The following is a 12,502-nucleotide window of genomic DNA, read 5'->3' as shown; positions in this document are numbered from 1 at the left end:
GGGAGCTATCACATGAAATATGGGGTTTGAGGGTTCAAAGCAGAATTGGGCTACCTCTTGATTTCTCTGAAGGGCTTTGCTGGGTAAACTAGTTTAGACGAGATATTCTTTAGGTACTCTGCTAGAGCAATGTTTGCTATTCTAGAATTGTACTTGACAGGTTCCAGGGCAGGTTCACCTAACAGGGTATCTCCTGTGGAATCCCTCTAGCCCTTCTCCAATGCAGAACAACCCTGAAGCATCCATACACTTTTATTTGAATTTTCAATAACCAGATCCTATTTTTTTTTTCTTCTGCCCAGACCTCTGATTTCATTAGTATAAAGAACTGCTGAGCAGAATGTTCCTCCACTGGTAAGTTGGAATTCAGAATCTTAAAGATGCTGGAGCAGTGAAAGGTAAATGATTTGTCCATGATCACACAGCTTGAATGCATCAAAGGCAGTTCTTAAACAAGCAGTTCTTGACCTTTTTTGTCATGAATTCCTTTGGCAAGTGGGTGAAAACTATGGACCCATTCTCAAAATGTCTTTCAATGCATAAAACAAAATACATAGGATTACAAAGGAAACCTATTAAATATTTATTGTAAATACACACACACACACACACACACACACACACACACACACTTTTTCCCCTCATCCAAGTACTGGTACTTGGTACCCAGGTTAAGAACCCCTGCCTTAAATCCAAGCCTTCCAAAGTTCAAGGACAGCTCTATATATACAACACTCTTGTTCCTGGTGATCTAATCTGTGATTACAAGAAGTCTTTGGTTTGTGGAAATAAATATTCTTCAAAAGTAGGCATTTTTCTCCCTTTAATCTGATTAAAATTACCAAAAGAAACACATTTCAGGAAAATACATGGAACTTTTAAGATTTATCTGTTTTCACAAGAGACATTTCCACTGCCCTCTGGAAATATTCTTTCTTCTTTTTCCAAATGGTGTGATGTTCCACAGAGTTGTGTCCTAAAGTTTATGTGTGTAGAGGAAAAAACAATGTCTAAATTCAAATTCACTTCAGCCAACATTTATTAAGCACCTACTATGTGCCAGGCACTGTGCTGAGTGCCAATACAGAGATTTTTTAAAACCCAACATAATTCCTGCCCTCATGGGGTTTACAATCTAATGGGGAAATGTGATCTGTACATAAATATGTAACAAGTTAGGAAGTGATGAGGGAAACTTTATAGGAAAATTTGAGAAGGGTGAGATTCCTTCTAACTGGAAAGCTCTGGGAAGGTTTCTTGGAAGAGTTGGCACCTGGGACCATGCACCCTGAAGGAAGAGAACAAATTCAAGAGTCAGAAGTGAGAAGGCAATGTGTCTTAAGAATGGGTAATAATCAGTATAAATGCAGAAATGAGAGAAGGTGCATGATAAGGTCAGGGAATAGAAAGGATTATATGTGGGAATATCTAGTTTATCTGGAATACAGATTGCATAAAAGGAAAGAGAATGCAATAAGGCTGGAGCCAGAGTAAGGCCCTTAAAAGCCAGGCTTGGGACTTTGTACTTTACTGTGAAGGAAACAGGGAGAAGGGAAGTGACTGAAAGAAAGGAAGTCCTGGTTCAGATCTTGCCTCTGACTTTTTTTTTTTTTAGTTTTTTTGTTTGTTTTTTGTGGGACAATGGGGGTTAAGTGACTTGCCCAGGGTCACACAGCTAGTAAGTGCCAAGTGTCTGAGGCCGAATTTGAACTCAAGTACTCCTGAATCCAGGGCCAGTGCTTTATCCACTGCGCCACCTAGCTGCCCTTGCCTCTGACTCTTAGTTGTCATGGGCAAGTCGTTGAATCTCTTTGAGCTCCAGGCAACTAAGTTATAAGATGGGCTGTGAAAGAACTCCCTCCGCCAAGGAAATCTAAATCCTTGACATATCTGTGATGTGATATGCTCAGAGAACTATATTATAAGGATATTTGGAAACCTGTGTGAAGGAAGAATTAGAGAGGAGAGAGACTAGAAGAAGGAAGCTCTTAATGGTATAGAAAAGAGATGATGAAGACCTGAGCTACAGTAGTGGCAGTGTGAGGCTGATAAGAAATCTATGGGACAGCTATTACCATGGTGCAATCAATAGGATTTCTTAACTGACTGGATGTGGGGGGATGACAGAAAAGGGTGAGTGAAAGCTGTCTCCTAGGTTTCACACTTTGGTGACTGAAGGGATGATGGTGCCACCAACGGAAATATAGAAGTTAGATGTGGCTGGGTTTAGGATGGGGAGAGTGTAATAACTCTGGGAGGTAGATGAGGAGGTGCTATTATTATCCCCATTTTCAAGTTGAGGCAAGTGAGGCAGACAGAGGTTTAGTGACATGCCCAAGGTCACCTAGCTGGGAAGTTTCAGAAGGCCAGATATGAATTCAGGTCTTCCTTACTCCAGGCTCAGTACACAATCCATTGTGTGACCTAGCAGCCTCTCAATTCACTTTTTGGACATGTCAGATTTACACTGTCTGTGAGAAAGCCAAGTTATGTCCAACACGGGAGGGATTGGGATTTGTGAGTCACCCGTGAAGAGGTTAGGGAGCTACAGGAGTATCTGAGACAACCAAAGGAGGGAATATATAGAGAAAAGAAATAGGATAGAACCATCAGGGATACCCATACTTAGGTCATGGGAAGAAGAGACTCAAAGGAATCTGAGGAGCAGAAAGGTAAGAGGAGAACTAGGAGGGATTCATATCATGGAAGTCAAGGGATATATAGGATGAGATGTCAATGTCACAATTTGCACAAAGGTCAAGGATGAGGTGGTTAGGTTCCAAGGCTAGCCTACGTAACCCCGTAACGTAGATGGAATGTACATTTGGGATGAAAACTGTTCCAGTCCCAATACAGAGAAAACACAAATGAATAACTATTTATCGTGAATGCTGGTGTTTAATTAACTGCTTTATTGGGGAAAATCAGTTTAGTTAGAAGGGCACAAAGAGGTAGAGGAAGACTTCTGGACATTCTGAAGTGCAGAATACTTTTAAGGGCTTTAGAAGATTTGAACTCAAAAGTTTAGAGCTGGAAGAGGCCTTAAAAATAAACCGATTTTATAGATGAGGAAAAATAAGGTTCAAAGACATTTAAGTCATGTGTCATACAGCTAGTTAGAGGCAGGTTTGGTAATAGAATTTAGAATCCCATTCATTTCTGTCCCTACTCAATTTAGGGTTTTTCAATCAGGATTGGGAGGATGAGGTATGGTTTCTGGTCACAGGACCAGTTATCTAGTTATAAAATTTTATAAAATAAATTTGGATCCTACTTTACCTTACCTCTATGGAAACAATGCCCAATATGATGATATTCTATTAAGCTCAACTTAAAAATCCAAGTCACTTCAGCCGTCTGACCTCATCACTTAGCATTAAATAAAACCACCCATCCATGTGCACTTCATTTTAGCTATCTTGCCAGCCCTTTTCTGCATGCTTCTCCATGGAAGCAAGGTGAAGGTCTATAATACTGGTGAAGAAGAATAAACTGTCAATACACCCACTCAGGAAATTTCCCCAGTTAGGTGAGGGAAGAACGACAAGCAAAGAACAAAGTAGTTACACAATGTTCCTTATAAAACCAGACAAATAGTCTGGAAATAAAGTAGTAGAATTTAACTCACTCCTAGTCTGCATTCCCTCCTGCTTCCTTCTATCTCCTCCCTCTCCCAATGGAACAACCTTTCAAATACTTTCTCCTGGCTGATACAGTCACTTACATTCTCTGCAATGACATGCCCAGATTTTTCATTTGATTTTGGTTAAAGAAGTGACACCTGACTTTTTACTATCATTTATCTTGGGTTATTTTCCTTCATGCAACCAAGTATTTTCATGCAGGTTTAGACAAAATTCCAAATTGTTCTCTCTCCCTGAATTCTTATTAGATGCTACAGCATTCAACTGGGGATTGGGACACTGTGTTCTAAGTCCCAGCTGCCATATACCAACTAGCTTTGTGACCCTGGGTAAATGATTTACTTCTAACTTCTCTGGGTCTCAGTTTCCTCATCTATAAAATGAAAAGGTTGGATCTGAGTACCTGTAGGGTCCTTTCCAGCTCTAAAGTTATACACAGAGGAACACTGGATTTTAGAGGTGGAGGTCCAACCTTGCTACATTCATCATATTTCCAACAAGGATTAAAAAAATACCTACATATAATTTTATTCTACTTTGTATCAATGTCATATACATAAAAATGTTGTTTGGATCATTTAATAAGTCGTAACATTCCATGGTTTAATACTAATAACAAGAACCTAAATGATCATTTCCTGAGTTAACAGTGCAATGTAAAATTCAGACTGTATTGCTAAGAAGACATTTTACAGCATAGAAATGTGATCAAAGTGACCATTTATCACATAATGAATCATAAAATACTTATAACAGGGGCTTACAGTAGAACAGTGAATCATTTAAAAGTGATTCTGTAACATTTTCCATCTAGAGTCATATATACTGTCTCCAAGATGAACTACTCAGATGAAAAGCCAACAGTAGTAGTAAAATAGTCGAGATGCCAAGATGGAGTCTGCCAAATGATGTTACTGCAGAGACGGTTGCATATCACTGAAGAAACTCTAAGACTGGCCTTGTAGTCACCTTCTATTATGTTTATAAAAAAAGTTATCTTTTAAAAAAATCCAAGCACTCAGAAACAGCTACATAAATTTGGCAAGATCCTGTAGAAGCTCTTCAGTATGCAGTAAAACCATGGATCTCTTCTTGAGAAAAGTTAAGATCCTTCAGCAATCTGAAAGAGAAAACCAAAACGCATGTTTCTTCAGGGACATCAGAAAGGAGAAAGAAAAAAGTTAAGGTAACAGTTTGCCAATAACACCAGAACATGTCACTAATAGATTCAGTCTGGCTAAGCACCGAAACTGGAACAAAAATCATTTTTAAAAGTCTCCTTAAATTGCTTTAAAAAGAAAATAACGAATAGATTTCAGAAATGACTACCCACTCTGTAAAATATATATTCAGCATGCACAGCATGATAAAGCCAAGTAGAAAAAAAAGATGTCTAAAAATATTTCAGAAGAGTAGTCTTAATAATGTCTGTTCTGGGTAGCTAGGTGGCACAGTGGATAAAGCACCGGCGCTGGATTCAGGAAGACCTGAGTTCAAATGCGGCCTCAGACACTTGACACTTATTAGCTGTGTGACCTTGGGCAAGTCACTTAACCCCCATTGCCCCGTCAAAACAAAACAAACAAAAAAATAATGTCTGTTCTTCCATCACTTTTTATTGTTGTTCAGTCACTTCAGTCATGTCCAACTCTTCATGTTTTTGTTTTTTGGGTTTTTTAAGGATGCATTTTACAGAAGAGGAAACTGACAAACAGGGTTAAGTGGCTTGCCCAGGGTCATACAGCTAGTTAATGTCTGAGGCCAGATTTGAACTCATGAAGATGAGTCTTCCTGACTTTAGACCAAGCATTCTATCTACTGTACTACCTAGCTGCCCCAACCCACACTAATATTAAGGCCATCTCTACCCCCATAGCAAATACAGGAAAAAAAAATTTTTTTTAAACTGCAGCCAGCTACCAGCCTTTTTTTTTTTTTAAAACGTACAACTTATTTTTTTTAAAGTATAGTGTAATTTCCAACACTCCCCTGCTTATCTATGTCCTCTTATGAATTTCTTTTGGCTATCTTCTGAGTAGTTTTAAATGTTTCATTAATATCCTTTTCTTTTTCTTTATTTTTTTTTCTGCATTACTATCAATACCTCCCCTTCTCTCCCTTAACAACTCTTCCTGCTAGACACTCCCATTCACACACAAATCAAATTCTCACACTGGCTATGTCTGAAATCATAGGTCTCACTTTTCAATTCTAGTTCCACTGTCTATATGCCAAGAACAATGAATCGACTGATAAGTACTTGTAAAGTACCTTCTGCATGCTAGGCACTATGCCAGGTACTGGGGATACAAATACAAAGAATGAAACAAAACCCATTTTCTTTTTTTGTGTGGCACAATGAGGGTTAAGTGACTTGCCCAGGATCACACAGCTAGTAAGTGTCAAGTGTCTGAGGCTGGATTTGAATTCAGGTCCTCCTGAATCCAGGCCTGGTGCTTTATCCACTGTGCCACCTAGCTGCTCCCCCCAAGACCCATTTTCGAGGCACTTTCTTTATAACAGAGTGAGACAAGTACATATGTAAGTCTCTGTAAAATAAATATAAAGAGAATAAACACAAAAAGCAGAATGAACTACAAGCTAGGAAGTGTGAGGGTTCAGGGAAAGCTTTAAGTATAAGATGATACTTGAATGTTTTTGAAGGAAGAAAGGGGTTCTATGAGGTGAAGGAGAGATTGGAATGGATTTCAGGTATAGGAGAGAGTCAACACAAAGCCTCAAAGATGAGAGAGAGTGCAGCATGTGAAAGACAAAGAGAAGGTCAGTCTGGCTGGATCTGTGTGAGAGAGGAAGCAATGTACTATTAGGCTGGAAAGTTAGTTGGTTGGGGCCAGGTTCTGAAGGGTTTCAAAGCTAAAATAGGTGCAGCTAGGTGGTCCAGGGGATAGAGTACTGGGTTTAGAGTCAGGGAAACCTAAGGGCGAATCTGGCTGCAAGCACTTACTACCTGTGTGACCCTGGACAAGTCACTTAACTCCATATGCTTCCATTTCCTCATCAGTAAAATGAGCTGGAGAAGGAAATAGCAAACCACTCCGGTATCTCTGCGAGTCTCTCACAAAGAGTTGGACATAACAACAACAAAAGCTAAAGACAGGAGCTCATATTTTATTCTAATGGAAATAGGGAGCCACTGGAGTTGACTGGGTAGGGAAGTTAATATGGTCAGATTTGCATTTTAGTAAAGTCACTTTGTCAGTTGTATGGAGGATGGGATGGAGTGAGGTATGACTTAAGGCAGTGAGATGAATGAATTAAGGTCATTATAATAATCTAGGCAAGAGATGATGAGGTGTTGAACTAAGGCATAAAGAAGGAGTTGGATGCTTCAACAATAGTCTTCTGAACTGGTCACTGCACTGATCAGATGCAACTTGTCTTTCCAAAGTGTTTTTCTGAATCCAGCTCTTTTACCATTTCTTATTGTAAAAAATATTTTTATTATACTCATATACCCTAATTTAGTAAGGGATTATTAACAGGGACCTGTTAACAACTGTTAAAGGTTATAAAAGCATTTTGTTTCCATTTCTTTGAATGAAAAAAATTTGTTAAGAATTTACTATGGGCCAGAAATTGCTAAGCAATGAAGATGCAAATGCTAAGAACAAGACAGTCCTTAGACCTCAAGGATCTTATTTCTAATAAGGAAAAGAACACATATAGGATGTGGTGGCTACAAAAAAAATGTCCTGGTATTAATATTTTTGTACACATTGGCAAGTCTTTTCACTTTCTTTTGACCTATTTGGAGAATGGCTAGGTCACAGGGTATCTATGTTCAATTTAGTAACTCATGGGGTATAATTCCAAACTGCTTTCCAGATTGGCTGGGACAATATAAAACTTCACTAACAGTGCATTATTATGACCACAGGCTCTCCAACAATTGTCAATTTTCTTTTTAGTCATTTTTGTTAAGCTTATGGGTGTGAAACTAAGAGTTGCTTTAATCTGCATTTCTCTTACTATTACTGATGTGGAACATTTTAAAATGTGATTATTAATAGCTTTACTTATTTTCATGTGTTTCCACAAATTCCCTAAATATCTTGGATACCAGATCTTTATCAGAGAGTCTGCAATAAAGATTATTCCCCAGTTAACTATTTCCCTCTTAATGATAAATGCTTTAATACCATCTGGGGAAAAAAACACCTTCAATTTTACATCATCAGAACTGTCTCTTATCTACTCATATGATTACAGAATAAGAACTAGGAGGGACCTGATGGACCATCTAGCCAAACCCCACATTTACAGAAAAGTAAAATGATATGAAGGAGGTTCTGTGACTTGCCCAAGGTCATACAGATAGTATGGCAGAGAAAGGATTTAAATCTACATTCTCTGATTCCAGAATCAGTATTTTTTTCCCATCATTAACTCCTCTGCATCTATAGTTGTTAAAGCTATGTCTTTCTCTTCTGTTTATGATCATATCTGCAGCATATGGTAGAAGAGATGAAGCAAAATCTAATTTTTGCTATAGTGCTTTCCAATTTTCCTAACAGTTTTTTGTTGAAAATGGAGCTCGTACTTCAGTAATTAGTGTCCTCCTTGAATTTATCAAACAATATGCTGCTGTGCTTGACTGTCTCAGGGTCTTGCCTAACAAATCTTTATTGATCAAATTTTCTTTTTTAATCATAAGCATATTTTATTATTTTCCAATTACATATAAAGATATTTCAACATTTGTTTTCACATGATTTTTAGTTTCAAATTTTACTCCTGCCCTCCTTTCCCTCCCCACTCCCTAAGATGGAAAGCAATCTGATATAGGTTCTATATGTACAATCACATTAAACATATTTCTGCATTAGTCATGTTGTGAAAGAGGAATCAGAACACAAGGGAAAAACCTCAAAAAAGAAAAAAAAACAGCCAAAAAGTAGAAGCAGTATGGTTCAATCTGCATTCAGAACCCACAGTTCTTTTTTCTGGATGTGGAGAACATTTTCTATCATAAGTTCTTTGAAACTGTTTTGGATCATTGCACTGCTGAGAAGAGCCAAGTCTATCACAGTTGCTGATCAACTTTTCTATTTGCTTTAAACCAGAATCAAAGTGTTCTGATGATTACTACTTTTGGAATACTGTTGAGATCTGGTACTACAAGGCCCTTTCCTTCCTACTATTTATTTCTCTTGATCTTGACCTTCTGTTCATCTAGAAGGATTTTGTTGTTATTTTATCTAGTTCTATAAACTAACTCTTTGGTAATTTGATCATAATAGCAATGAATCTATAAATTTCAGTAGGAATGTCATGCTTATTTGTACTGGCACAGCCCATCCATAAGAAATTAATCTCTCATCAATTTTTTAAGTGCTTTTATTTGGAAAAGAGTGTGTTATAATTGTATTTATATAATTCCATATGTGTGTGGCATAGTAATGGCTGGACACCCAGATATTTTGTATATTTTGTAATTTTTTTCCCCCGCTAAGTTTTATTCAATATGGAACAATTCTCTTTTATTATGAAGGGTGACCATGTTCACTACCAAATCCATACCTACAATGGAATTCAGTTGCTGATACAGCACCAGACTCAGCTTTCTTGTTAGAGGGAGTGACCCTTTATCTGTATCAGTCTTCATCAGCTTCATCCTAAGTAAGCTATGCAAACCACTTAGCCTCAAGAACTTTGGGCCTTGGTCTGTCTCCAAGTGATTTCTTTTTTTGTGTGTGAGGTAACTGGGGTTAAGTGACTTGCCCAGGGTTACACAGCTAGTGAGTGTTAGGTGTCTGAGGACGGATTTGAACTTAGGTCCTCCTGACTCCAGGGCCAGTGCTCTATCCACTGTGCCACCTAGCTGCCCCTCCAAGAGATTTCTACAAAGCATGGCAGGTACAATCTCAATGAATGGGCAAAGATAATCCTTGAGATACTGAATACCATCATTGGTAAGGAACCAGTTGAAATGCCTCCATGAAAACTGTATGGGCTTCATGACATGGAAGTCAGGCACACTCTTGTCTACCAAGTCAGTGTCTATTGGAATGTGAACAACCTTCTTAGCTACTATTACTCCCTCCTTAAAAAGGCATTCATAAATGGCATCTTGGGTATCAGTATCTCAGCAGCTGCTAGAGCACAAACGGAGTTAGGGCTAGAAAGGTGTGTGGTTATTTTGAATGAATTTTTTTCCCTAACTCCTCTTGTTGGGTTATGTTGACAGCACGCAAAAAGAATGACAATTTAGTGGATTTATTACTTGAAGTTATTAACTGTGTCAAGTAATTCTTTTAGCCGAATCTCTAGGGCACTCTAAGTATCATCTATAAAAAGTAATAAATGTTTCTTCTATGAAGTTTGTTTTCCTTGTGACTACTCCCTCCTGGATGCTACCCTCTCTTATACCTATCTCTTTTCCTGTTGGATTTAATATATCTCTACACCAAACTGTGTGTGTGTGTGTGTGTGTGTGTGTGTGTGTGTGTGTTTCAGTGCTCCTTTGCCCAGTTCTGATGAGAATGAAGGAAGGAAACAAGCATTAATCACCTAATACATGCCAGGCATTGGGCTAAGCATTTTACAAATATTATCAAGAGGCGCATGATCTCTTCATTAATCCTAACCCCTCCTCTCTGTTTATATGCTTTTCTTCTCATGTACCCCAATTATGAGAGATAATAAACTGCAGCCATCTCTTGGTCATTTCTTTCCTAGTTTATTCCTTTGTCCTTTCACTTTGGTGTTTTTTAAATGTAGAATGTAATACAGAGAAGTTTAAATAACTGCTGTAATTTAAATATAGACAACTAACTTCTGAGTTTAATTGTGAGGATTAATCATCTGCATCAAATTAACAATCCTGGGCTGGTTTCTTGCTATCATCCATCACACTTCTAGATACCTCAGTTCTCACTGTTTGGCTGAGGAAATGCACCTTCATTTTATATATGAACTTAAACAAACTAATATCAAAAATGTCAATCTGCTTCAAGATGATTATTCTAAAGCTTAATAGAAGTCACTTTTGACAATGCAATGTTTTAAATTATTCAAACTAATGACCATTAATAATGATATTATAAACACACAAATATATTTGTATATTCCTACATATTGTATATAGTATGATCAGTTCTAAACGTAAATAATACATACACATGTGTGTATAAACAACCATATGATTTAGTCAGCATAAGAAATTCCTGGTGTGGCAACTCCTTCCACTATGGCAAATCACAACACACACGACTTAGAAGATAAGCTTCTAGGTTTCCTGATGCACAAAGAGGTTAAGTGGGTCAGAGGGCCAGTAAGTGTCAGAAGCAGGGTTTTACATCAGTCTTTCCTTTTGCTAAACTTAACCATAATTATCACCCTAGAGGAATGTGCACCACTTTTTATGTCATGGACCCAAATGGCAGCCTCACAAAGACTATGGATTTCCCAGAACAATGGTTGTATTTAATTCACATTGAGGTAGAGGTTGGTGAAAATAAAAATGTAATGTTTCTCCCATCTAGGATCATGAACCCCCTGAAATCTATAAAAAGGTGTCCACGGACTGTAGCTTAAGAACTCCTGTAATATATCATTATCAGTGCAATGAATTTAATGCCTGCTAAGATGCATTCTCCCCAATAACTTATTTTAAGAGCATCAGTAATCACACTATTCACTGCAGATTTAAAGTTATAGTTTAGATTTTTAAAAGCATAGAATTTAAACATACATTTGAAGGAATAACTTTACCTGTTCTCAAATGACATCAATTCAAGGAGGAATGTTCTAAAATTTGTCAAACCAAATATGAAATGAAAACTTTTCTGTAAGTCTCCATATGCAGAAATTTACTTACTTTTTTTAGACTAAAAGGGAAATGAAACTCAGTGACAAGAATTAGAAAAAGGTCTTTCTCCTACTAGTTTCCATCTTTTTAGTTATTGAACCAAAAAGTAACAGTTAAGTGGAACACTATTTAGAAATTTTATTTTTGGTCACGTAAGAAAAAAAAAAATGTGTGTGGCATGTGGCAACAAGGTCAAAAGATACACTTAGTTTTGGAACATTTATCTTTTAAACTACTCAAAAACTCTGAATGAAGACTCTGTCTGAATATTTTGAAGTGTTATTATAAAATGGAATCAGACAAGAGTCATTTTCAAATAGTCCTTTGTGCTTTCCACTACTATCAATTCTTGATTACTCATGTATTATTTCTGTGAATAGGGAAAAATTCATGCTCTTGCTCTTTCTTTTCCTCCTAATGCCTGTCTTTCAACCACTTTATGGTTTATTGGTACTTGCACCACTTGACAATGAAGAGAAAAGGAAAGAACTAAACCACAAGTCAACCTTACGTTCCTTGTTGACATTTCTGTTAAAATGTCCAGTAAGAGGCTGAAACTAAATGACTAATATGGGGTTTGTGACTCCATCTACGTTTATTCCTTCGTCCTTTCAGCAACTTGAATAACTGGGAGTTGGCTATCTCATACTTCTTTTCATATGGAATAACATGCTCTCTCTGCTCCCAACTCTATAACTAAGACTAACACTAGCCAACATTTATATAACTTGTTATGGTTCACAAGGCTTTTTTATGTATATTATCTCATTTAATTCTTCCAACTTTATGAGATCAATGTTATTATTAGTCCCATTTTACAGATGAGATAATTGAGGCTCAGAAAGATTAGGTGACTTGCTCAAGGTCATACACCTAGCAAGTATCTAAGGAATGATTCAAATCTATGTCTTTCTGACTCTGGGACCAGAACTCTATCCTCCATGTCAGAGGTGTCAAATATTTGGCCCACAACACTCCTGAACGTGGCCCAAACCAGATTAAAATGTAGCTGGGAAATATTTAATAA

At 37.4% G+C, this 12,502-nt stretch overlaps 1 protein-coding gene across 3 annotated transcripts in view; it reads right to left on the bottom strand.

Moving 5' to 3' along the window:
- Positions 1 to 806: 806 nt before the first annotated feature.
- LOC122752998 (cytochrome b5 reductase 4) overlaps positions 807 to 12,502 on the bottom strand; it is a 102,108-nt gene continuing 90,412 nt past the window's right edge. For 2 of the 3 annotated variants that reach the window (XM_044000061.1, XM_044000060.1), the window contains one exon: positions 807 to 4,764. In XM_044000061.1, the coding sequence (XP_043855996.1) occupies positions 4,707 to 4,764 (58 nt within the window). In that variant the 3' untranslated portion in view covers positions 807 to 4,706. The remainder of the gene's footprint in view (positions 4,765 to 12,502) is intronic. The other variant, XR_006356235.1, reaches the window with a different exon arrangement.

This window comes from Dromiciops gliroides, chromosome 4, assembly GCF_019393635.1.
Source record: "Dromiciops gliroides isolate mDroGli1 chromosome 4, mDroGli1.pri, whole genome shotgun sequence".
NCBI classification, from domain to species: Eukaryota; Metazoa; Chordata; class Mammalia; order Microbiotheria; family Microbiotheriidae; genus Dromiciops; species Dromiciops gliroides.
This window is presented reverse-complemented; position numbering and strand designations above follow the sequence as displayed.